The sequence below is a fragment of the Phoxinus phoxinus genome, assembly GCF_949152265.1.
Source record: "Phoxinus phoxinus genome assembly, chromosome: 11".
Classification (NCBI taxonomy): Eukaryota; Metazoa; Chordata; class Actinopteri; order Cypriniformes; family Leuciscidae; genus Phoxinus; species Phoxinus phoxinus.
In genome coordinates, this window is record NC_136886.1 from 11,036,699 (window position 1) to 11,060,940 (window position 24,242).

The 24,242-nt window shown below is 39.7% G+C and overlaps 1 protein-coding gene across 6 annotated transcripts in view; it reads left to right on the top strand.

Moving 5' to 3' along the window:
- Positions 1 to 24,242, top strand: part of scn8ab (sodium channel, voltage gated, type VIII, alpha subunit b) — a 66,770-nt gene that overhangs the window by 35,779 nt on the left and 6,749 nt on the right. For all 6 annotated transcript variants that reach the window (XM_079628776.1, XM_079628775.1, XM_079628778.1 and 3 more), the window contains 10 exons: positions 1,188 to 1,481; positions 3,769 to 3,901; positions 4,071 to 4,309; positions 5,402 to 5,575; positions 6,349 to 6,705; positions 7,055 to 7,531; positions 10,802 to 10,919; positions 12,060 to 12,214; positions 13,165 to 13,338; positions 22,976 to 23,260. In XM_079628776.1, the coding sequence (XP_079484902.1) occupies positions 1,188 to 1,481; positions 3,769 to 3,901; positions 4,071 to 4,309; positions 5,402 to 5,575; positions 6,349 to 6,705; positions 7,055 to 7,531; positions 10,802 to 10,919; positions 12,060 to 12,214; positions 13,165 to 13,338; positions 22,976 to 23,260 (2,406 nt within the window). The remainder of the gene's footprint in view (positions 1 to 1,187; positions 1,482 to 3,768; positions 3,902 to 4,070; positions 4,310 to 5,401; positions 5,576 to 6,348; positions 6,706 to 7,054; positions 7,532 to 10,801; positions 10,920 to 12,059; positions 12,215 to 13,164; positions 13,339 to 22,975; positions 23,261 to 24,242) is intronic.

Sequence of the window (24,242 nt, forward strand, 5' to 3'; positions counted from 1 at the left end):
TTTGGTTATATTAAATCATTTCAAGCAGTGTTATTTTGGTATTATTCACATACTTTTAGTATTATTAATATTTTGAATTAGCTTTTATTTGTATATTTTCATAGTTTTAATTTTAGTTTAATTTTAGTTATTTTGTTGTGTGCTTTTGTATTTTAAAATAAATATATTTCTAATTATGTTTAATTTATTTTTATCCGTACTTTAAACTAAAGTTATTTTATTTCAGTTAATTGCCAAGGCAACATTTCTAGTTGTATTTCATTATATTTTATTTCAGCTGTTCGAAAATGAATTTTAATAGTTTAAATTGTAAGCCGGGCATACATGGTGCTATTTTTGCTGTTGTAGGAGCTCGTAAGCGATTACTGGTATTTTCCCTCGGGAAAATGCACATATGGTCACCCCTCTTCCCAACTCATATACATAAATTCATCATAAACCACATCACATAGGCTACCAGTAACCCTATAGCACGCGTACGCATACACTGCCACACACAAATACACTCTCTAGTTGTTTTTTGTGGAACAAAATGACCATGTTGAGTCATTTGCATAGCTGTCTTTTATGTATTTAGATTTTTCTATCTGAAGCTATAGCAGCAATATTGATAACTCCCATCTCCCACCGTTTAGTGCCAAAGTCAAAGACTGCCATGCAGTCGTGCCGTGTACCAACTGCTTTGACACGATTATCAGGATTACTGACTCGTAATGAGTGCAAGCAAGGGCTCACGAGCGCCTAAACTCGCATAGTGTACGCCCAGCCTTAGTTGACAATAACAACACTGATTCTTTTAAGAGGAAAGCATGGAGATATTGAAATGAAATAAATAAATAATAAAATAAATAATATATATATAAGACAGTAAACGGTTTGTTTTGATTTCATGCTGACTTGCATTGGTCAGCTTTACTGGGTTTATGAAAGAATAGAGAACAAGGGTTCTCTGAATACCAGAAGTGACCTGCAGTTAGCTGTTAAATAATTAATTTAATGATTTTGGTCAGCAGTTATTGTTCTCCAAGTCTCTGAGAGTCACTAGTTGGCAGACCACTCAGAAAAAAGAATGGGAAATTAGTGCCATGCAAATGTCTTCTTATTCTCAAGTTTATATGTTGCTCTGGCTTCTTGCTTTCACTGAAGATTCCTCAGTCTCATGTGTGCCGTTCTTCTTTTTTTTACAGTCCCTGTTGAGTATCCCTGGCTCGCCCTTCATGTCCCGCCGCAGCAGTATATTCAGCTTCAAGGGCTCGGAGAACGAGTTTGCGGACGATGAGCACAGCACGGTGGAGGATAGTGAAGACCGCCGCGGCTCCCTCTTTGTCCCATACAGGCGCAGCAGCTACAGCGGCTACAGCCAGGGTTCCTCACGCATTAACCCACTGGCACCCCACCCAGGCTGCAAGAGAAACAGCACGGTGGACTGCAATGGCGTGGTGTCTCTGATCGGGCCTGGACCCGGCCGGCTACTGCCTGAGGTGAAAATAGATAAGGCAGCTTCTGATGACAGTGTAAGGACGTCCACAGGGGGCAGGTTCAGAGTATAGGCATGACAAAAGTGGCCGATTATGATTCCAGTTCAGATTTTTCCTCTCTCTTTCCCTTTTCGTTTACCGCATTTTGACTCTGTCCTTTCCTTCACTGAGTTTCTAATCTGTCTGTTCTTTCTCAACTCAAAAATGATTCCTTTTTCCTCCCTTTCTTGTCTCTTTTTTCCCTTCTTGTCTTGATTAACAATCTTACTAGTCCCACTCCCTGCCAGTGCTCTCCCTCTGTGAACGGCATGGCCAATCAAAAAAAAAAAGAACATTGGGGGAGCTTTCGAGGGGTCCCTTTGTGCACATTAATGCCTGTCTTTAACTTATCACGAAACCCATCCCCTCTAAACCTAATTTACATACTAATTCCATTACCACATTAAATAAGGTACCTATAATATTCTTCAGGCCACACTTAACCCACACCTTCATGTCAACCACAACATAAAATTTGTCATTTTATTTTTTCCACTTCGATGTCTCAGAATTTCAGGACCACTGTGTTCCCTTCCAAAAAAAAGTGTGATGCAAGAACAACCTATCCTTACCTTTCCAATAACAGCATTCTGCCTCATTTTAAATAGCATGGTGGATTGACATCCTTATACTCTCTTTGCCTTCTCCTCCTGTGTGGAAAGCATGATCTCGGGCCCAGTTTTCACTCAGCTGTACAGCATGCTGTTTCAACCATTTACCCGAACATGCAGCCTTCACCAAGTAATTGCAATTGTACAATCTCTAGATGAAATAACTTTGAAATTGAAAGGAACAGATAAACATTAGCCCATTTCACATAGCAATTCCAATAAATTACTGTAAAAGGACTAAAATGACTTTTCTGGTAAATACACAAATCTGCTGTTAGCACAAGCACGGTAAGATACCATTAACACATCAGTACCAAAATACCAGTAAACTCTGTGATGTCAATCATCAGAAATGACCTTTAAACGCTGAGCAGTTTTCTTCATCCACCTGGATGGAGATGCAATAACTGCAGAACCGCAGCACTGATGAATAGAAAGAAGGCATGATCTCGAGCGTGAGACGCGGCGCATCAGACAGATGTTCGTCTAGCTCATCTTTGCATAGAAAATAAAATTAAAGGTAGGAAAGGCAATTTCGGAGAGGCAAGCAAGAGCAAGCTAGCTTTGAAATCATAAGATCCCACCCTTTCTTCAGAGCATCTCCAAATCTCCACGCCTCCTCCAAAACACATGACACTCTGCACAACCAGAGCAGAGTCTGCAAAGCGTTTAATTAACTCAATTAACTCTCAAAGCACATAACATTACAATAATAATGAACGTAAACAGCTTAAAGAACGCTGACTTGTACCACCTGACTGCTGCAGTTTCATTTCGGCGTTGATAGTGTTGCCATATAAACGTATAAATCCGAGTCTGAGGATGTGAACCGGGAGGTGAGGATGTTGTGGCGTGAATGCAGCATAAGCTTGTTGTTTTGGTGCGGACTGCGGAGGAATTGTATTTTTGAAAAGGTCGTGTTCAAACATGATATCTTAATGGTTATTTACCAGTAAAGACTGTATGTGAGAAATGGGCTATTGTCTTGACCAACACCAACAATACCAAGTTAATTGATATTAAAAATATTTTTCTAATGGCAGTGAAAACTGGGCCTTAAGCAATGTGTAAATTGTCTTCTTGCATGATGATGTTCTCTGGAGGACAAGTAGGCAACCTTTTGAGCAGCTGGCAGTGATGAATGAATGGTCTTGTAACTGAAGTAAAAAAAAAATAGTCTAGGTATCTTTTATTTACAATCTTAGATATCATAGAGTTAAATTCACCCAAAAAAGCATACAAAAGTCAAGGATGGAAATTTTAAATTTAAATTGAGGGTTATGTATGACTATGTATATTATGTAGCTACTGTAGAGTTTATGTGAGGGAAGCTACGGTAGGTCCATATGCTGTTGTCTTGCAAGAATCCAATTCTATTCTATTAAAGCAAGTCGTTTGTTTAAACTCAATTTGAGAAGTATTTAGGTACAATTCTTTATTTAGAGAGAAAAATCGACTTTAGAAAAATATCAGACAATTCAGGAGTGGCTAAATGGAACAATACAGTTGAGTATGAGTTTGGGCTTGTGTTTCTGTCAGCTTGTGCATGTGTGTTGACATGGGTTACATGTTTCTTGAAAAAAAATTCCATCTTTGATTGATCTTTGTCTTTCTTCACATAATGTCACTCCTGTCATCAGACCACAGAGGTGGAGGGGAAGAGAAAACACTCAGGTTCTCTAATGGTGTCAGTGGACCAGCTTAATACTTCCTTTAGTCGGAAAGAGCGAGCCAATAGTGCAATGACGGTTGTAACAAACACGCTGGCGGAAGGTATAATGTGACATCTATCTATCTATCTATCTATCTATCTATCTATCTATCTATCTATCTATCTATCTATCTATCTATCTATCTATCTATCTATCTATCTATCTATCTATCTATCTGATTTCAATATTTTGATCTTCCCCTCTTCTCCTTATTCTTTTTGTCACCACAGAGCTTGCGGACTCTCAGAGAAAATGTCCCCCCTGCTGGTATAAGTTTTCCAACACATTCTTGATATGGGAGTGCTGCCCACTCTGGATAAAAATAAAAGAGATTGTCAACCTCATCGTGATGGATCCGTTTGTAGACCTGGCTATTACTATATGCATTGTGCTGAACACAGTCTTCATGGCCATGGAGCATTATCCCATGACAGAAGAATTTGAGGGGGTGCTTTCTGTTGGAAACCTGGTAAGAGGATGGAGCCGAATGTCACTGACTGTTTTAAAAAAAATTAGACGCTTCGTGCATGACACAGGATTCAAAAAACACGGTGCTTAAGTTATAATTTTTTTTTATTTTTTTTTTTTATTTGCGCTTTAACCACAAAAAGCCAAAGGGGTTATACATACAGGATGCATTCTTGTGTTGAGACAGCAAAAGTGGAACAGAATGCAGGTGTTTTTTTTAATGGTTTTGCACTACGAGTAGTACATTTTGGTATTTTGAGTACATTTTTTATTTGAATTATATATATTTTTTTTCGTTTGTCTTTATATGGGGACTTTTAACTCATATACATAGATTTAATTGATTAGCATATCATGTAATTAATTTGATTGCATGTTTAAATCAATTGATAGCCCTGAATTCAATGATTTCCTTTCTCAGTCCTAACCATCTTCTCATTTCTGTGTTGAGCAGCAACCCTGTCCCACATTTCCATTTTAAGTTATGTCTCTGGCAGTGTAGCACTGATGTCTGCTCCTCAGTATATGATGTACCTACATTGAAAATACAGCCTGCATTACACCAATCTTCTGCAATTGTTCCAGTCTCTAGTATCTTCGACAACCCATCCCCTCATTCTCATATCTGATTCAGTGGTCTCGCAGTTTACATTTTATGTTTACAATACAGAGGAATTGAGAGAGATGTGTAGGCACTTGTACAGGAAGCAAAACATTAATATTTCACACAGCTCTGTGTATTAGTACAGTGATAAACTGTTAAGGTATGGTGAACATGTCCAGTGGTCAAAATTCTTACATTTTTGAGGAAACACACCTATTCGACAGTTCAGCATAAATTTATTGATTTTTTTTAAAGGAAAGTTCAAATCTGGTCTTTGCAATGGAGCATTCCAGTAAATGATAGCTGGTAATTATCACAAAATGAACCCCAACATGTTTATATAAGTTACTTTTTCTTTTCTTCTGTGGACTAGATACTAACATATTTATCTACAATGTCAATCTAACATAACATTTTTCATCAACATTGTTGTCAAGGTCATCCTAATGACATTTTTCTTTGTCTATTTTTTTATTTTTTTTATTTCAGGTGTTCACGGGTATCTTTACAGCTGAAATGTTTGCAAAGCTGGTAGCCATGGATCCATACTACTACTTCCAGGAGGGCTGGAATATATTTGATGGCTTCATTGTGAGCCTGAGTTTGGTGGAGCTGGGGCTGTCCGATGTAGAGGGACTGTCTGTGCTCAGATCCTTCAGATTGGTGCGTTATGAGTGAAGACAAGTCCATGCACATGTTTTTGTATGATAGACAGTAGTTAGACACATCACTAGTGCCTTGCATTTTAATTCATCCATCTCCATTGTTGTACTGTTTGTTAATATTTATGTAAATATTTAATTTTATATAGTATTAGCATATCAGTTTTTAATGTGGTATAAATAGTGATATTTTATTGGTATTGGTATCAACTACTGACATTTTGGTATGACATCCATAGTGGTATATACTCTACCATTCAAAAGTTTGGGGTCAGTAAGATTTTTTTTTTTTTTTATCAAGAAATTTATATTTTTATTCAGCAAGGACACATTGAAATTATCAAAAGTGACAGTAAAGACATTTATAAGGCTGAAAAAAAAATCTATTTCAAATAAATGCTGTTCTTTCTATTCAACTTTCTATTAATTAAAAATGAAAGGTTTCCACAAAATATTAAGCAGCACAACTGTTTTCACCATTGATAATGATAAGAAATGTTTCTTCAGGCACCAAATCAGCATATTAGAATCGGAAGAATCATGGCATGGGACACTGAAGACTGGACTAATAAATTAGATTGTAAAATTTTAATCACTGATTTAAATTGTACAAATATTTCACACATTTTTTACTGTATTTTTGATCAAATAAATGCTGCCTTGGTGTGAGCATTAAAATGAAAAAACTTTTTCCGACCCCAAATTTTTGGGTAGTGTACAATGTCTCATGTCATTCCAATCCTTTTGTGAATCCCAAACTTCTTTCTCATACAGCTGAGGGTGTTTAAGCTGGCTAAATCATGGCCCACTCTGAACATGCTGATAAAGATCATTGGTAACTCTGTGGGAGCTTTGGGAAACCTGACCCTGGTGCTGGCCATCATCGTCTTCATCTTTGCTGTGGTGGGCATGCAGCTATTTGGGAAGAGCTATAAAGACTGTGTGTGTAAGATTGCGATGAGCTGTGAGCTGCCCCGCTGGCACATGAACGACTTTTTCCACTCCTTTCTTATTGTGTTCCGGGTGCTGTGTGGAGAATGGATTGAGACCATGTGGGACTGTATGGAGGTGGCTGGACAAACAATGTGTCTCACTGTATTCATGATGGTGATGGTCATTGGAAACTTGGTGGTGAGTTTAAAAGTTTCCCATGTTGCAGTTCTTTCAGCTTCTCTGTCACTATTTCCTCCGTCATTGTAAGAAATGTCCTGCAAGCATGTAGGGTATCCTATGTCATTTTGTGGTTCAGAAGGAGTTTGGGCCTCATTAGGGTTTGCACATTGTTGAAATAATGACACATTCATTTTAAAGTCTTCAAAAAAGGGTGCATTCAGGATGCATTGTGGCCACATGAGAGCACATCTTGAGCATGGTTGAACCAAAAACTGACAAACGGGACAGCCTATGGTCTTGTGGACTTCAAGTCTACAATCAAGTGCAACATATAAAAAGCTAAATTGTTGATCTTTCTCTTGATCAGGTGCTGAACCTGTTCTTGGCCTTGTTGCTCAGCTCTTTCAGTGCTGATAATCTGGCAGCCACAGATGATGACGGTGAGATGAACAACCTGCAGATTTCAGTGATCCGCATTAAGAAGGGTATCGCTTGGTTCAAAATTCACGTACGTCTATTGGTGGCACACATCCTGAAGAAGAAACCTTTAGAAGACGAAGACAAACCTCTTGATGACATGTATGACAAAAAACTCAACCTCATGGGTAACCACACTGGTGTGGACATTAAATGTGGTGATCTGAATTACCCCAAGAATGGTAATGGCACCACAAGCGGCATTGGTAGCAGCGTAGGAAAGTACATGATTGATGATGAGCCCATGTCCTTCATACACAACCCCAACCTAACTGTACGGGTTCCCATTGCTGTGGGAGAGTCGGACTTTGAGAACCTCAACACAGAGGACTTCAGCAGTGAGTCGGATGTGGAAAATAGCAAAGATGTGAGTATTCATAGTTCCTTTCAAGGAATGTCAATTCACTTGGCAATGTCAATTCAAATATTATTATATTTGCCTCTTGATAGCTTCTTGATAGCAGACGTGCAAGACCAAATCTATTTGTTATATATTTAGTCTTTGGTATTACACAGGTTGAAGTGAATGATGAATGGCTGTAATGGCAATAGCAAAAACATGACAACACCAAAGCAGCATCAGAAGCACCTCTGATACACGGGGCAGAGGGGGGTCAGAGCTAACATAGTTTAATGCTACTTTTAATTACATACTGGATCTTTATAGAGACAATTTTTACTAAAAGACATAAAATTATTAGTTATTTTTCATTCACTTTAGGGGAAACTCTTATTAATATTAATTCTAAAATCTCAGAATAAAACTGTATTATTTAGATGTACATATAATTGTTTAAAATAGAAAAAATAAAAGAATTATTTTCTGATGACTTCATATATTAAAACTGAAGCAGGTGCTGAGGTTATTGTAAAAAAATATATAATAATAATAATAATAATAATATATATATATATATATATATATTAGGGTGAAGAAAAGCAGTGGAAAATTGTATATAGCCCATACTGTATTCTTTGAGGAATTGAAAATGGCTTACTACTGCTGCTTACTGTTCAGAATTCACAAGGATCATCATTTTGAGTCCATGTTGCTTTTTTCACCATTTTACTTCAGAAAGAGTTGGCTTGTGTATGCTGGAAGAGTCAGACTTTCTCGTCCTGGTACAAAATGATTGTGTAACAGTGTAACATTCAGTCGCATCACTTTATATATTTCCTGAGGACATAATAGGGCTTTTTGATTAAATATGACTTATTTATTAATCAAATTGATTCAGTAGAGGATGACTCAAATAAATATAGATCATTAGGACTGCATGGAATTGTAAAGCAAACTAGTCATTTTTATTTTGTTTTTGATACTTTGGGAACTAAATGCATTATGCTTAAATGTCTATATTTGAAATAATCAAATGATGAGAAACTTTAATTAAAGGAAGTGTGACCAGATTATGACCGTGTGTGTAGATGAAGTCAGTCTCAGTAGTTGATTACGGGCTGCAGATTACAGCAGTATGGGTGGATTAAGGCTTTGCAGGCAGTATAAGAATGTTGAGTTGTGCTATTCCTGTGATTTATTGCCTTGCTGCTTCTGCTGAGTGCTGAGCCACTCAGCCAAAGAATAGATGCAGTCCACCAGATGATGTAATGTTTTTCCTTTTTATGTGTGTGTGTGTGTGTGTGTTGGCACACGTGCATGTGTGTGTAAATTTCAATAAAATTAGGTTATTAAAGCTGTTGTATACCCCTCAAAACAAAGAGCATAGCTAGCCCCTAAAAGGTATTCAATAGTTGTCTTTTCTATACCTGCATGCTACCAGGGAGCAGATTGAACCAAAATAATGTCAGCAGTCACTTGTCATCCAAAATCAAATGTAGCTCAACATGTGTAGCACATACATTTATACTGACTCTCCTGTCATTGTCCTGGTCTCTGTGCAAAGACTGGGTCACCTTGACCCAGTTTAGACGTAACAGATCCAGTACTGCTGAACTACATGCGCTGCACATCTAGCCACTGGCATTACAGTAGATCATTTTTGTTAGCCAGTCAGAGCAGTGCTGGGTGGGTCTTCATTTCTGATTGGCCAGGCTGGGTCAGGGAGGACTGCAGTGGTGGTGTGTAAGGGTTATTTTATGCCTTTGATGCTTCCGACTGCTGGTGTGTGTGTATGTGTATTAACATGTAGGGTTTTATAAAACAGCTGTGTCATCTTGGCCTGCTGTGATCCGGGTCAAGCTCTTCCAGTAGGCTTAGGAATGTGTTCGTATGGGTATATATGCATGTGCCTGTGTTTGCATTCTTATTAAATTATGATACTGTAGGTACTTGCAGTAAGAGAATATGATGACTCCACACATGGAGTTATATGCCACATTTAAGTTTCTTCCTTTGAATAATATAGTATAATATAATATAATATAATATACATTATATTTATTCGTATTCATATAATTTAATATTATAACTTTTAGATTATTTATTAGTAATCAGAATAATTATAATAATATAGCAATTTATATTATATAATATTTATTATATTATATTATTGTTAAAGGTAGGGTAGGTCAGAATTGTCTAAAAAAAACTTTTATTCAAATTTGTTTAAACTGTCTTTATATACCAATACATAATTAAAATGCAAGTACTCTGAAATAGAGAGTATAAAAACTGAGTGACTCTAGTGTATTTAATCTTCAATAAACACAGCTCATTAATTCCATTCAGTCCCACCTAAAAACGGGTGCGCGGCCGCGCGCACGTGGGCAGAGCCAGTAATAGCGGCGGTAGTCATGGCGACGGAGAGTGACAGTCGCGCAAGCCAATCACTTGTTTCGTCCCGAATGGAATTAATGAGCTGTGTTTTTTGAAGATTAAATACACTATAGTCACTCAATTTGTATACTCTCCTTTTCAAAGTACTTACATTTTAATTATGTATTGGTATATAAAGACAGTTTAAGCCAATTTGAAAAAAAGTTATTTAGACAATTCTTACCTACACAACCTTTAAGATATTAACTATAACTAGGATATGTTGCTATTTTTCTCAGCATTATTATTTTCTGTTGTAAGATAGACGTAAATACAACTACTGTGCCTGTACCATAATATGCAACAAAAAGTAAATCAATAGACAACACGTGATTTGCATAAAATACAGCAAAAAGTAATTCATCACTGTCTGATTTGCATATGTAGATGATAGTTTTTAACCTTGTTAATTCAGTTAGTGTTGAGTCAAGGTTAATTGTGTCTTGGGTAGAGGGAATGCTAATTAAGCTAGACACCCAGAAGAACAGTGAAGGTTAGCGCTAGGACACATCTGGCTTCAGTTTATAACTTACTAGTGGGAAAGATTATTGACCCACCGTAACTCAGGTGCTGGTATCAATTTATATTGCTTATTGCATTCAGGGATTTCTGTGGACTAACACAGCAGATGAGCAGAAGTTTTTCACGAGAGAAAGCACTGATTGGAGTGCTGGACACTTTTTCATTTGATTTGAGTGAACCTTGTGTTTTATTTAACCTTGTTTGTGACCATCTGAAAAGACTCAAAAACAAATAAATACAATAACAATAATAAATACTTAAAACATATAGATACAATAGAAGTAGAAGAATTAATCAAAATAAACAAAATCTATTTTGATATGTGTGTTTTCCCTTTAGCTGGATGACACCAGCTCTACCGAGGGAAGTACTATTGACATAAAGCCTGATGAAGAGGAAATGGCTGTAGTGGAGACCGTAGAGGAGTACTTAGACCCAGAGGCCTGCTGGACTGATGGTGAGAAATGCATGTGTGTTTGTTTGAAAGTTTTTGTACATTTGACTTTGACAAGTTTCATGTACATCTGACTTTGTTCAATACTTTATGTATTATGAGTATTTAGTAGGGCTGTCAGTTGAAGAAATAGTTTCAATGAATTACAATGAATTAAGAAGTGAGGAAAAAAAAATCATGATCATGTAATATATACCGGTATATATAAGCTGTGAATGCTCTGCATACCCAAGCCATTTGTGGACTTGCTAATTAATATTAACACTATAAATTAAAATTCCCTCGTTCCCTTGCATCTTTGTTGTTGTATTTATGTTGGCCTGTTGAATGTTAAATGGATCCAATCTATGTTCTATATAAATTATTTGATGATGCAGCAATAAACTAGCAAATATACCTTAAAGGAACATGCCGACTTTTTGGGACTTTAGCTTATTCACCGTATCCCCCAGAGTTAGATAAGTCCATACACACCCTTTTCATCTCCATGCGTGTCGTAACTCTGTCTGACGCACCCACCGCTAGCCTAGCTTAGCACAAAGACTGGAGGTAAACGGCTCCAGCTAGCATACTGCTGCCAATAAGTGACAAAATAACGCCCACATTTTCCTATTTACATGTTGTGGTTTTTATAGTTCCAGCGTGTACAAATAACAAGGTCACTTTTGTCACTTATTGGGAGCAGTATGCTAGCTGGAGCCGTTTACCTCCAGTCTTTGTGCTAAGCTAGGCTAGCGGTGGGTGCGTCAGACAGAGTTACGACACGCATGGAGAGGAAAAGGGTATGTATGGACTTATCTAACTCTGGGGGATACGGTGAATAAGCTAAAGTCCCAGAAAGTCGGCGTGTTCCTTTAAGGTATGCGTTTTTTAACTTTTCTATTTTAAAGCATAATCAAACCATCTATTTTAATGACAAAAGTTCAAAGAGATCAAGTGACGATTCGGCCAATAGTTCTTTTGTTAAAATCGGTATCGGCCCAAAAAATCTGTGCAACCCTAATATATATATATATACATACATACATATATACATACATACCATTGTAGTACATTTGTTTTACCCTTAGGCAATAAAGCAAGCACTGTGAGTGTCGATATGATGTAAATGTGTATTCAGCATATATGTAATATGTTTTTCAGCCTGTGTGGCACGGTACAAATGTTGTGATGTGCCTATTACTGAGGGCTGGGGGAAGTACTGGTGGTTTCTGAGGAAAACTTGCTACCTCATTGTTGAACACAACTGGTTTGAAACGCTCATCATTTTTATGATTCTTCTCAGCTCTGGAGCTCTGGTGAGGTCACACACATGCACACGGACTATACAATTATTATTTAAATGTAGAAGTTTATATTATTTGCTACTCTTCCCTCAAAAGTGCAAAGATGTAAATCATTTCCACAGATGCTGTACACTTTGGTGTTCCAATCATTTTTGTAAAGTGTTTGAAGCACACATCCTATGTAAAAAAAAAAAAAAAAAAAAAAAAAAACGGAAATAAATAACTAAAGCAACTCTCTCTTTTTTTACTTCTATTATTTTTTGTTTATTAAATGTATGTTTCTATAAAATTACAAAATCAAACAAATAAGGGTTTAAGTTGTATTTAGATGTCTTTTGACAACAGGGTAACAATTAATTTAATGTATAGTTTGACCTTCTGAGTCAAAACCTATATGTGCAAAACTAATGCGCTAGAACAGTAGTGCAGGTAGATTGTAATGTGATTGAGGCTGCATAGCATGCTGTGTGCTATATGATCTATGTAAGTTGCTAATGGCTATCACTATATTGCGCTGAACCGGCCCCTGCACCTCAGCAGTCTGTCTTGGGGCTGCAGTATCTCATGTCTGCTGTTAGGGACCATAGCCAAATGCTGTAGAAAAATGCCCCACATGCAGAAGATGCTGCTGCCTCTCTCACAGCTGCTGTTAGGGACCATAGCCAAACTCCCACTGAAGTGAAAGTGTAAGCTAAAGTAAGCGGGGCTGCAGTGCCACACTTTGGTGATGTCAGGGACTGAAAGTGATTGTGGGAAATTTGCAGATGATATCAATTCATCAAACAAAAAAAGTATTTTTGACAAACATGCATTATTTTATTAGATGAATTTACCATAACAAAAAAATATAAATATGTGAATTAATATTACAAAAAGTAGAGAAATGAAATGAGCATTCAGAAAGTATGGCCTAATTAAATGCTGATATTGAAATAAATCTTTTTCTCCGTTTTGTTTCTAAGGCGTTTGAGGATGTATACATTGAACAGAGGAAAACCATCCAGATCATCCTAGGATATGCAGACAGTGTCTTCACATACATCTTCATCCTCGAAATGTTGCTAAAATGGGTGGCCTATGGGTTCGTCAAATACTTCACCAATGCATGGTGCTGGCTGGACTTCTTCATTGTGGATGTAAGTAACTTATAATATGTCCATAAATCACAGCCATTATCCCTTGCAGTGCCTCATCATGTGATGCTCTCAAAATTAACTTTATTTTCACACAGTACAGATGGATTATTCTGCAGATGTATATAGTAGTTTTGATTATTTCATGGTGCATTGTTAGTCATTTGGGCGATTTTATATGTTTTCCTATTCTATTCCTTTTGGTCCTTGTGGTCTGCTTTGAGGTCAGTGGTCATTATCTTAAAATTAGATTTGATTTAGAATGCTTGGGTGCTTCGCCACTTACTTTAATCTGTTTATTAGTCATGTTCCCTTTCAGTCGCTCACGTTCGACGTAGTCGCGCAGCGCAGGTATCCCTACCTATCCCTACGCACCACTTGTCTTTCGCTTCGGAGCCGATCGGTCTTCATGATGGTGTCTCTGAAGAGTGTTGATTCATTCAACGAGCGAGTGTGTCGGTGATTCTTCTGGAAGTCTCTCCCGGCGCTGGCAGCTCTACAGCGCGAGTTCAGCGGTGGTCGCGAGCCTTCTGAGCTCTCAACTGCTGTTTTAACAGCATTCCGTTTTGTGTTTCTTTGTCTGACGGCCGGTTGAGGGTGAAGAAAGTGAGTGCTTCACTATAACAGGCTGCACCATCCCTGTCAGTGTTGCCACGATCATTCCCCAGTGTGCTCCGGCACTGGTGAGAGTTTTGCATTTCCTGAAAGAGCAACATGGGTGCGTTTGCGTCTTTTTCAAGATGTCATTCCACCCTTGCGTTTCTGAATGCGGTCGTTCCCTGTCCCCCTCTGAAGGTCATCATCTAGTGTTTGGGATTACAGCATGCTGACACAAAGCAGCCGGTGGAGCCCCTCGTTGAGCGAACTGGTCCCTGTGTAATGGACCGACCAGCTGTTTCATTCGGGGCCCCTCCAGAGGACAGGATGCCGATTGCAGCATCGGAGGGTGAGTTGGTCTCTGGAGATGATGACTCGGCTGCGTTATCCCCCTCTGGGAGTGTTCGAGCGTTGCCCGAGCCAGATCCAGAAATGTCAGCTATGCTGAAACCATGAACGTGTGGAATCCTCCACCGTGTCCCGAACAGTCTCGGTTAGATGATTGGTTTCTCGCTCTTTGCATGCCATGGCGTTGCTACAGGTCTACCAGGCCAAGGCACGAGGGTAGCCCAGACCGTGTGCTCATATGTGAGCTGCGCATCGCAAACGACCTTGCCCTCCGGGGCACGAGCGTTGCGGTTTGCGCGATCGGTCTGGCGATGTCCACCCTAGTGGTCCAGGAGCGCCATCTCTGGTTTAACCTGGTTGATATGAGGGATGCGGACAAGGTTCGGTTCCTGGACTCCCCCATTTCCCAGGATGGGCTGTTCGACGACACGGTGGAGAACTGCGCCCAACAGTTCTCTGCCACCCATGTGCAGATGGAGGCGATCCGGCACATCCTGCTCCGGCAGCCAGCTGCTGCCTCCCCATCGCCAGTGGCAGATCCTCCGCATGCTCGTCGCCGAGGGTGCCACCCTGCCGGCATTCCACTCCCGCTGCGCTTCCGCAGCAGCCTCTAACCAGGCCTCAGCGTGGAGCCAGCCGCAGGCAGACCACCCAGCCTGTGTCAGACGCTGCCAAACCAGGTAGCAAGCGTAAAACCAAGCGCCCCTGACACAGGCCACCCAGGGATGGGGCGGACAAGCTCTTCAGATTGTTACCGTTTCTCGGTACCCGAATTGTCAAAAGAAGAGCAAATTCCTTTGTTCCTGGTCGGTGCTGTTAAGAAGTGAGAAAGGGTCCCACTAAAAATGTTCAGAGGCTCTTGGGGCATATGGTAGACGCAGCCGCAATAGAGCGGCTTCCTCTATATGAAGACCGCTTCAGCACTGGCTTCATGGCCGAGTTCCGAGGTGGCCGTGGCCTGCCGCCAAACCCTCAGCCCGTGATCAGAACTTTTGTTTCTCCGGGCCAGCCACCCCTAGAACAAGTGTCCACCAACACTGGTTGAGGGGCTACGTACAACGGGCATGCAGTAACGGGGGTCTGGGCGGGCGTCCGACTGCATTGGCATCAACTGCCTTGAGTTGCTAGCAGTACACCTTATATTGAGACGCCGCAAAATGCCGCTGCCCAGCAATCATGTACTAGTCTGTACAGACAACATTGCGACCGTTGGGCTACGCTTCCCTCGCATGTCGCAACACCTCCTCCTATGGAGTCAGAAGCTTCTGAGGTCGCTTCATTCCACTTAGTTTTCCCACCTGCTCAGTGCCGCCGACGAGGCCTCACGACAGCCTGTGGCCCAGGTAGAGTGGAGACTCCATCCCCAGGCGGTCCAGCTGTTCTGGGACCACTTCGGGGCCGCACAGTTACATCTGTTTGCCTCTCCAGACTTGTCCCATTGCCAGTTGTTTACTCCCTGACCAAGCGGAAAACCCTCGGCACGGAGACACTGGCACACAGCTGCCCCCGGGGCCTACGCAAAGATACGTTTCCCCAGTGAGCCTTCTTGAACAGCACTGTGCTAAGTCAGGAAGGAGAAGGAGCGGCAACCGGACCTAGTTCCCCCAAACTTATGCTCCTCACGACAGCCCCTTCCTGACCCATTCCTCTGAGACATCTCAGGGACGGGACCTCCCCTTGAGCCTCTGCAGACAGCTGAGTTAAAAATCTTGTTTTATAAGAAACAGTTCTCCTGCTTGCTTACCTCTATCAAGAAGGTAGGGGACCTGCACGCATTTTTCAGTTGATGAATCGTGCCTGGAATTCGTGCCGGCTAACTTCACGATTTCCTGAGACCCCGGTCTGGATATGTGCCCAAGGTTCCTACCTCTCCCTTAAAATGGGACCAGGTGGTGAGCCTGCAAGCGCTGCCCCGGAGGAGGCAGACCCAGCCCTGGCTTTTCTCTGTCCCTTCCGCTCCTTGCGGTTATAACTGGACAGAATGCAAAGCCTCAAGACCTCTGACCTGCTATTGTCTGTTACGGAGAGCAGCAGAAGGGAAAGCTGTTTCCAAGCTAAGGTTGGCCAATTGGATAGTGGTTGCCATCATCTTGGTGTGTACTTCCAAGGTGCACCGTGCCCCCTGGGTGGTGAGCCTTTCCAAAGAGAGAGTGTACAGTAGCTCCCTCCTGGGCATTGACGCAGGATGCCTCGCTGACAGATGTTTTTTAGAGCTGCGGGCTGGGAAACACCAACACATTCGCTAGAAAAATAGCCTATGTGCCGAGCCGGTTGCTTCCCGTGGGCTTCACATGAAGCCAGTTTCACTGTAAGCCCAGCTTGTGTCGGCTTGCTGCGCCATTCCCCTCCTATGGACTGGATACGTGTGCCGTTCTTGCTCCAGTAGAGTTCCTCTCTAGACGAAGCCTGTTAAGTTCCTCCACACCCTTCGGCAACGGACCTGGTGGAGCGTCCGATGCCGGACCTAACACTCGTATGCAATGGTGGAACCTTTGCTAGGCTGGGCCCATATGTTGTGATCCCTACGGCGATCCCATATGTGTATTCTTCCACAGTACGGCTCCCTGCGACGAGCCCATGTCTTCCCTTGGCAGAGCCCGCTCTGCCGTCACTGACCGGTTGAGTCTCCCCCCTGTTATAGGCTGGAGCCACCTCAGTGACATTCCATATGTTGTACTGCCCGGTATATCCTCTACATGGATTCCTCCACTTCCGTATTTATACCCGCGCTACGGGGAGGAGCGTGGATGCAAAGCTCGCACGGCAATTTGTGCATTGGCTCATTTTATTAATACTCTAAGATGACAGGCTCCCTAAGAGTGATCCCAAACAGTCGACACGGCGACTACGTCTCCGTTCCCTCCTTCAGGGAATGAGGGTTACATACGTAACCAAGACGTTTCAAACAGTGTCCATGTCTTGACACTCTTGATAGGGGCGTGCGGTCCATATAAGCTGTAAATGCTCTGCATACCCAAGTCATTCGTGGACTCACTAATTAGTGTTAACATTATTCCCAAGTGAACAAATTCCCTTGTTTGAGGTGTACCATAAAGCTTACATGATAAAATCTTAGTAATATATATGTAACTGTCATTTATTTATTTGACAAACTACTATAATTTTCTTAAAATCTGCCCGTTATAGAGGGTTCCGGGTAAGCAGATCCACAACAACTTTGGTGCCAACACTCTGTTATGTATCATCATCATTGTCCCGCGTTCTCATTGGTTTGCTCAAATATGGGGGATTTCTTGCGCAGGGAAAGCTGTCCGCTAATCGCTAGCCCAAGCGGAAAAATGTGCAGTTGCTGCCAGATCTCGATCAACGAAATTCACATTGTATTTGATACAAAACTAAATAGACTAAATCAAATGGGGGGAAAGGTCATAACTGAAACTATTTTCATAGTATTTAATTTTCTCTATAGCAAAATTATTTGTTATTACAAAAACTGTTAAAGACAGTAGTTATGTAGACCTACTATAACTATCAGAGGTCATTAATCGATATTCTATGCGTTTGTTAAAGACACTATGGCACCATAGAGGAATTATTAAAATACAGTATATTTTGCAAATGGCCCTTTCGTGTGTCATGCCTCCCTCAACTCAAACATCACAATCACAGCTCTTATGGTTGCTTGCATTTCTCAACAGGTGTAGGCTACTTTCAATAAAAGGACCAACATATTAAGAATACTTTTAGCTGTTTTGAATACCCTGTCCAGAATACCCTGTTTATGAAGTCACTAAGTCTTGGTATATATGTACTAAAAATGTTATGGAAAATTGTTTACTGTTGAACAGAAAGGTACAGAAACATTGTTATTAGTAACATTGTTATCTTCTTTTATTTCAATTTCCAGATATATTATGATGTATTATTATTTCATTCTTTCACAAAATAAAGAGTCCGCAAAAAAAACGACTAAATGTTAGGTACTTGCAAATTGCAATCATGAAAAATTTAAACAGAAGAATATTTTTAATTTTTAATTTTATATCTATTATAAATAATTCAGTTAGTTGAAACCACATAGGAAAATACCACCATTTAATATGACTTTTTTATGTCGAAATATTCAAGTGACTAAGTTTAGTGTGAAATCCAGGTTCAAAAACCAGCAAATCATCCAAAATTCATGGAATTATGTATTAATTTTAATTAATCATTAATCTTCGTAAAATATTACTTATCACCATTGCGTTTTATCTGAAGCAGGAATTTCCTTGCTTTTTTTTTAATGATACATTCAGTAGATATACAAGCCATATTTTTGTAAATTAGACTGGAAAAATTGGTAATATTGACATCAAAACCTTGAAGACATCAACATGACTGCCCATGTTTACATACATAGCCTGTTTTGGTATTCAGCAATTTGGCAGGGCCAAATTTGTGTTCTATGTGGATAGAACTTCCTAAACGCAAGTGTTTCCAATTGCTAGTTATTGTCCCTGACAGGTACTGTAACCTTGTCTCTCTATAGTGCTGATGGACACAGAGGGCCTGAGGGGGCATAAGAGGGCCAGGAATTGAGGGTCCAGGGTAAGGTCTCTGTTAGGATTCTCTTGTTCTTTTACAGGAGTTCCTCTCTCTTTGCCTCCTTACTCTCCCAAACTGCCCTGTTACCCTAATGACTCTCAAATGGTCTCGTCTGTACAGTACACGGTTGGTGTTTGTACGTATTGTGTGTATTTTGTGTGTACAAAGTACAGTGAATGTGCTTCTAAGTTTGTGCACACCTCTTCTCTATATGTGTCCCTTCACCTCTGTGTTTCTCAACCACAAGTTTCCTTCCAGGTTTGCTGTAAGCTGCTTTTCAAGCTTTGTCTGCCTGCGATATCAAAAATGAATCGCACAATAAGATCAAAAGTGCAAACATTTGGGTCGCCCAACATACAGTACCTATGACTGGTTAACCCCATGTTTAACCTGAATCTCTCTCCTTCTTTCTCTCTCTGTTGTTGAATACACATATATGCATACATACATGAGCAAACCCTTCTATATGTATGTATATATCTGTTTACTGCCTCTCCAGCTCAGTGTCAAAGTAGGGTCCTCTCTCTTTCTCCCCGACATCCTCCTTGACTCTAACACTTTGGCCCATCTCTTTCTCTCTTCCTCCCTTCCTCTTTCTCTCTTTGTATAGGTGTCTATAGTCAGCCTTATAGCTAATGCGCTGGACTACTCAGACTTGGGCCCCATAAAGTCCCTGAGGACTTTGAGGGCTCTCAGGCCCCTGAGAGCCTTGTCCCGGTTTGAGGGCATGAGGGTAAGATCCAGGGCTGCCTTATGCATGCCAGTCACTCTGTGAGAACACGACTGCATGCCGAAAACCACCATTGTGCAGAAAGCAAAACCACAGCTAAAGAAGAATAAGCAAACCTATCAGGATTCTGGAAATCCACATGACATTGTTTTGGCTAAACCTATCCTTCAAGTGCATGTATTTGAAAACTCTCCGCATGGAAAACCTTTTCAACATTGCGTCATGATGCAGCTGAAATATGAAGATTTAGCTTCCTTTTATTGATTTGTTTGATGTCTGGAAGAATAATGAAATTCATTTTCCATTCAACTGACATAGAAAATAATCTTATAGCAACTTTTGGGGAAACTTATGGTTTTTAGAATAAAGATGAGAGAGGATATTATATGAAGCTGCCTCATCACAACCATTAATGTTTTTTAATTGGGCTAAGATCGCTACCATTCATGCAACATTAGTCAAAGGCCTTTTTGTGATGTTTTAAACATCCAAATGCCTTAATGGTTCATTGTTTCTCTCAAAGTACCTCTGTCATTTGCTCAAGTCGTCCTCCAACCTGAACCCCAGTTCCCATGCTCTGTCTTCACCATGCTCTTTTTTGCAACCCAATACTTATCCATCGATTCCTGCATCCTTACTCCAGTCATTAGCAAATACTGTGGGGAAAAAAGACAAAGCTTTCCTTTTTCTCATAATGTGTCATTTATAATGTATTCTGATTAAGCAGAAAAATATCAAGAATATGAGCCAGATCATTTGATCTAACAGCGTGTCAGCATGGTTAATATTAATCAATTAATCTTATTGGATTTTTGTCCATCAGTTTTCCTCACTTAGGAGTTTTGTGTAACAAAACTGTTTTTCATTTATTTAAAATAATTGGGTCAGTCCTTTAAGCCAAACTTTAAGGACTAATAGGTAATGCAAAGAAAAGCAACATAATTAGACAGCAGAATGGTTTCTTAATAGTTCATTAATCTTAAATTAATGAAACTAATTAAATTATGAAATTTAGAATTAGCATCAGATTTAAAACTAGATTATTGTAGCCTAATCTGTTTTTTTCCCCACTCAAGTACTGAATTACTGTTCTTTGTATCCACTCAGTTGTTCATAATCTGGTTTCATCTCTTTGCATCGCATATCATGTAGAATGCATGTTCTTGAAGGTATAAGCAGAAAGTCATGTTCCCCTCCGTGGTTCTGTCGTAGCTAATCTCTGAGATTGCATAACCATCTCATTGGCATCCTTTTGATACATTCATACACTTTGAAAAACAACAATAAATTTAAGTTGCACTAATTTATGAAGGCCTGAACTGAACTTTGAGAACCCTGATTTGTGTAGGGATCACTAATTAATAGGTTTGGAAAACAAAAATCGATTCCAATTCTAGAATCGGATACTTAAATGGTCAGGAATCTGATATTTGTAATAAAAAAAATTTCCGATTCCACTTATCGATTGCTGTGTGCAAATTCTAATGTGAATTCAAACCCCATTTTCAAGCTCAAGAAGACGAGAAAGAGAACTCAATGCGCCATTCGCACCGAAAGCTGTTTTCTTTGCGCACACATTCAAAGCATACACACACAGAGACGCCGCTCATATAGTGCTCGATACTAAATTGAGTTCTTGTGCGTGTCTTCTTACTCTTGAATGCACAAATACACACAAAATTCTGTCAAAATATCTTTGTAAACACAGTCGGTTTTGTCTTAATTGAACGTAAACAGTTGAGAAAGAAAAAGCATGTGTAACAGTATATTGGATCCTGCATGAGGTCTTAAAGTGACAGCAGCCTAATAAATCTGCTGCAGACTGTCATTAACATTAATCAAAGAAAAAGAAAATCACTCTGTGATTTTGACTGAATGACTTTTGTAACTCTTATATACTCGATATTTTATTTATTTAAAAAGGAAACGGTGCTGTGCTATTTTACATTTGATTACAATTTCTGTACCTGAACTTTGTTCAGTTGTATATATTTGGGATGGCTGTTGCTAGGATTGACGCCCTGCATGCACTGTTACTGGCTGACCATTTTGACATCACCCAACCAGTGGGCTGACATCTCAGCTTTTCTGTGTACTATAAATGAGAGGTGATTGGGAGGGTGTTAGTCTTCCTCTACAACAGTGGTTTTTAATCCTGGTCCCGGGCTCTGAACATTTTGTATGTCTCTCTTATCTGACCCATCTGACACAGGACAAGGATTGAAAACCACTGCTCTACTATGTCTACCTTTACATTTCAACCACTAATGGGATGGGTAGTTTTCGCTTAATATCTGGGTTCTTTCATGACACTAAGCAGTGTACTGGTATGGCAAGAAAATATATTTTTTTGGCTGTTATGTATATATATATATATATATGAGCAATAATAATTCAAAAGTGGCAATGATCTACAAATTTAATTCCACATGTCCTCTGGATACCAGCGTTGTTTTGCTTCTGCTTGTTTCTTACTCCTTGACTCACCATTGTCAAGCATGAAATTGCTACCCATTCATATTTTTAAAACTCAAATTACTTATATTTAGTAGAATTCTGGATTCTTTAGATATTATAGCATTTATAATAATACTTTTATCCAATCATCTGAATGGGTTGCAATATTGACTTATTGGCAAATAAGGTAGCAAGTTAGTTGTGATAAGCAAATAAGCAAAGCATGTGATATTCAGCATGCAACTGAGAAAAATCAGTGCTTCTATCCTGCAAAAAAACTAAACGGTTAAAATTTCACTTCAAATAAAACATTCGACCAAACACTTTGTTTGAGTTGTATTGTATTTTGTATGTATAACCATTGCCATTTTAATGATCACTTTGTAGTTGTTTTGATCCTATAGCTTAAAAAAAAGCATATTTATTTATATTTGGGGGATCAAGCCATACCATTTTACATCTTAGTGCTGTCATCTTTAGAATCTACATTAATTGATAATATATTTGTGTATTTATCTCCATGCTCTTTAACAAAAAAAAATAAGAGGTCAAAAACTGAGTAAATCTTAGGTATAATCACCTCTACCGCCTTAACCTTTTCGCAAACTTATATTAGTGATACTATATTTGCATGTATATACATGCATTGATAATACGGATCAACAAATGCCTATGTAATACTATTTATTTGTTGTTATTAAACAACAAAAACTAGATATTGTTCCAAAAGAGATACGTTTGCCTTTTTGAGTTTGACTAAATGTGTAGAGGCCTTTCAAAAGAGCTTGGAGATATGCACATTCCATGTTTAACATCTGAACATCAGAATAGGTCAATTTTGCTCTAACTTCCTCTTTTCTTATCTCTCCTTTTCTTTTTTAATATCTCCCTCTCAAACACTGAAATCCATCTCCCCTTCATTGCCCACTTCCCCCAATCTGTTTTTTTTCTCCTCTGTAGGTTGTCGTTAATGCTTTAGTGGGTGCCATTCCCTCCATTATGAATGTGCTGTTGGTGTGTTTGATCTTCTGGCTGATCTTCAGTATTATGGGTGTCAACCTGTTTGCTGGGAAGTACTATTACTGCTTCAATGACACTTCAGAGGAGTATTTTAAACATGACATTGTCAACAACAAGACAGAATGCTTTGCTCTCATCTATGCTAACTACTCAGAAGTTCGCTGGAAGAACGTGAAGATCAACTTCGATAATGTGGGCGCAGGTTACCTGGCACTCTTGCAAGTGGTAAGCCATTGTCTTTAACCACACACATCTTATGTGTGTCAGTTGTTTGAATACCATGATCCAAGTTCTTGCTCAGGGAAGTCTCTTAATCTGCTCAAAAACAGGGGTTGGACAATGAAACTGAAACAATGGCTAATATAGTGTTGGAGGTTTCATGCCTATATACGTGTGGCCTGGTGGCCAATCTACACTTTTGCATTTTACATTCCGTCACTAAGAGCAGAGTGTGAAGGTTGAATTAGCAAAGCAATAGCACACCTGTACATAAAATATTGCAATCCACACAACATAATTTGAGACATATCCGAGTTCAAAAGAGGACAAATTGTTGTTGAATATCACGCTGGCTCATCTGTGACCAGGACAGCAAGTCTTTTTGGTGTATCGCGAACTATGGTGTCCAGGGTTATGTCATACTATCACGAAGGACAAACCACATCCAACAGGAGTAACTGTCGACGCAAAAGGAAGCTGTCTGAAAGAGATGTTTAGGTACTAACCCGGATTGTATCCAAAAAACAAAACCACAGCTGCCCAACTAACTGAAAAATTAAGTGATGTTAGTTAAGTTAGCTGAAGTGATTAATGATCAGTGATGGTTTGGGCTGCAATATCATGGCATTTCCTTCTGTGCTTGATGGGGGTGTCACTTCCAAGGACTACCGAAGCATTCTGGAGGACCATGTGGACCTAATGTTTTAAACATTGTACCAGGAAGGAGGTGCCATTTATCAGCATGCATGATAATGCTCCATACACACAGCAAGACTTGTGACAGAATGGTTTGATAAACATGAAAGTGAAGTCCCATGGCCTGCACAGCATTTTGAGCCACTTTGGGGTATTTTGGAGGAGCATGTCATAAAACATTTTCCTCCACCAGCATCACATAGTGACCCACTCTTCTGGAATTGGAATGGCTTAAAATCCCTCTGGTCACTGTGGAGGACTTGCATTTGTCATTCTCAAGATTAATTGATGC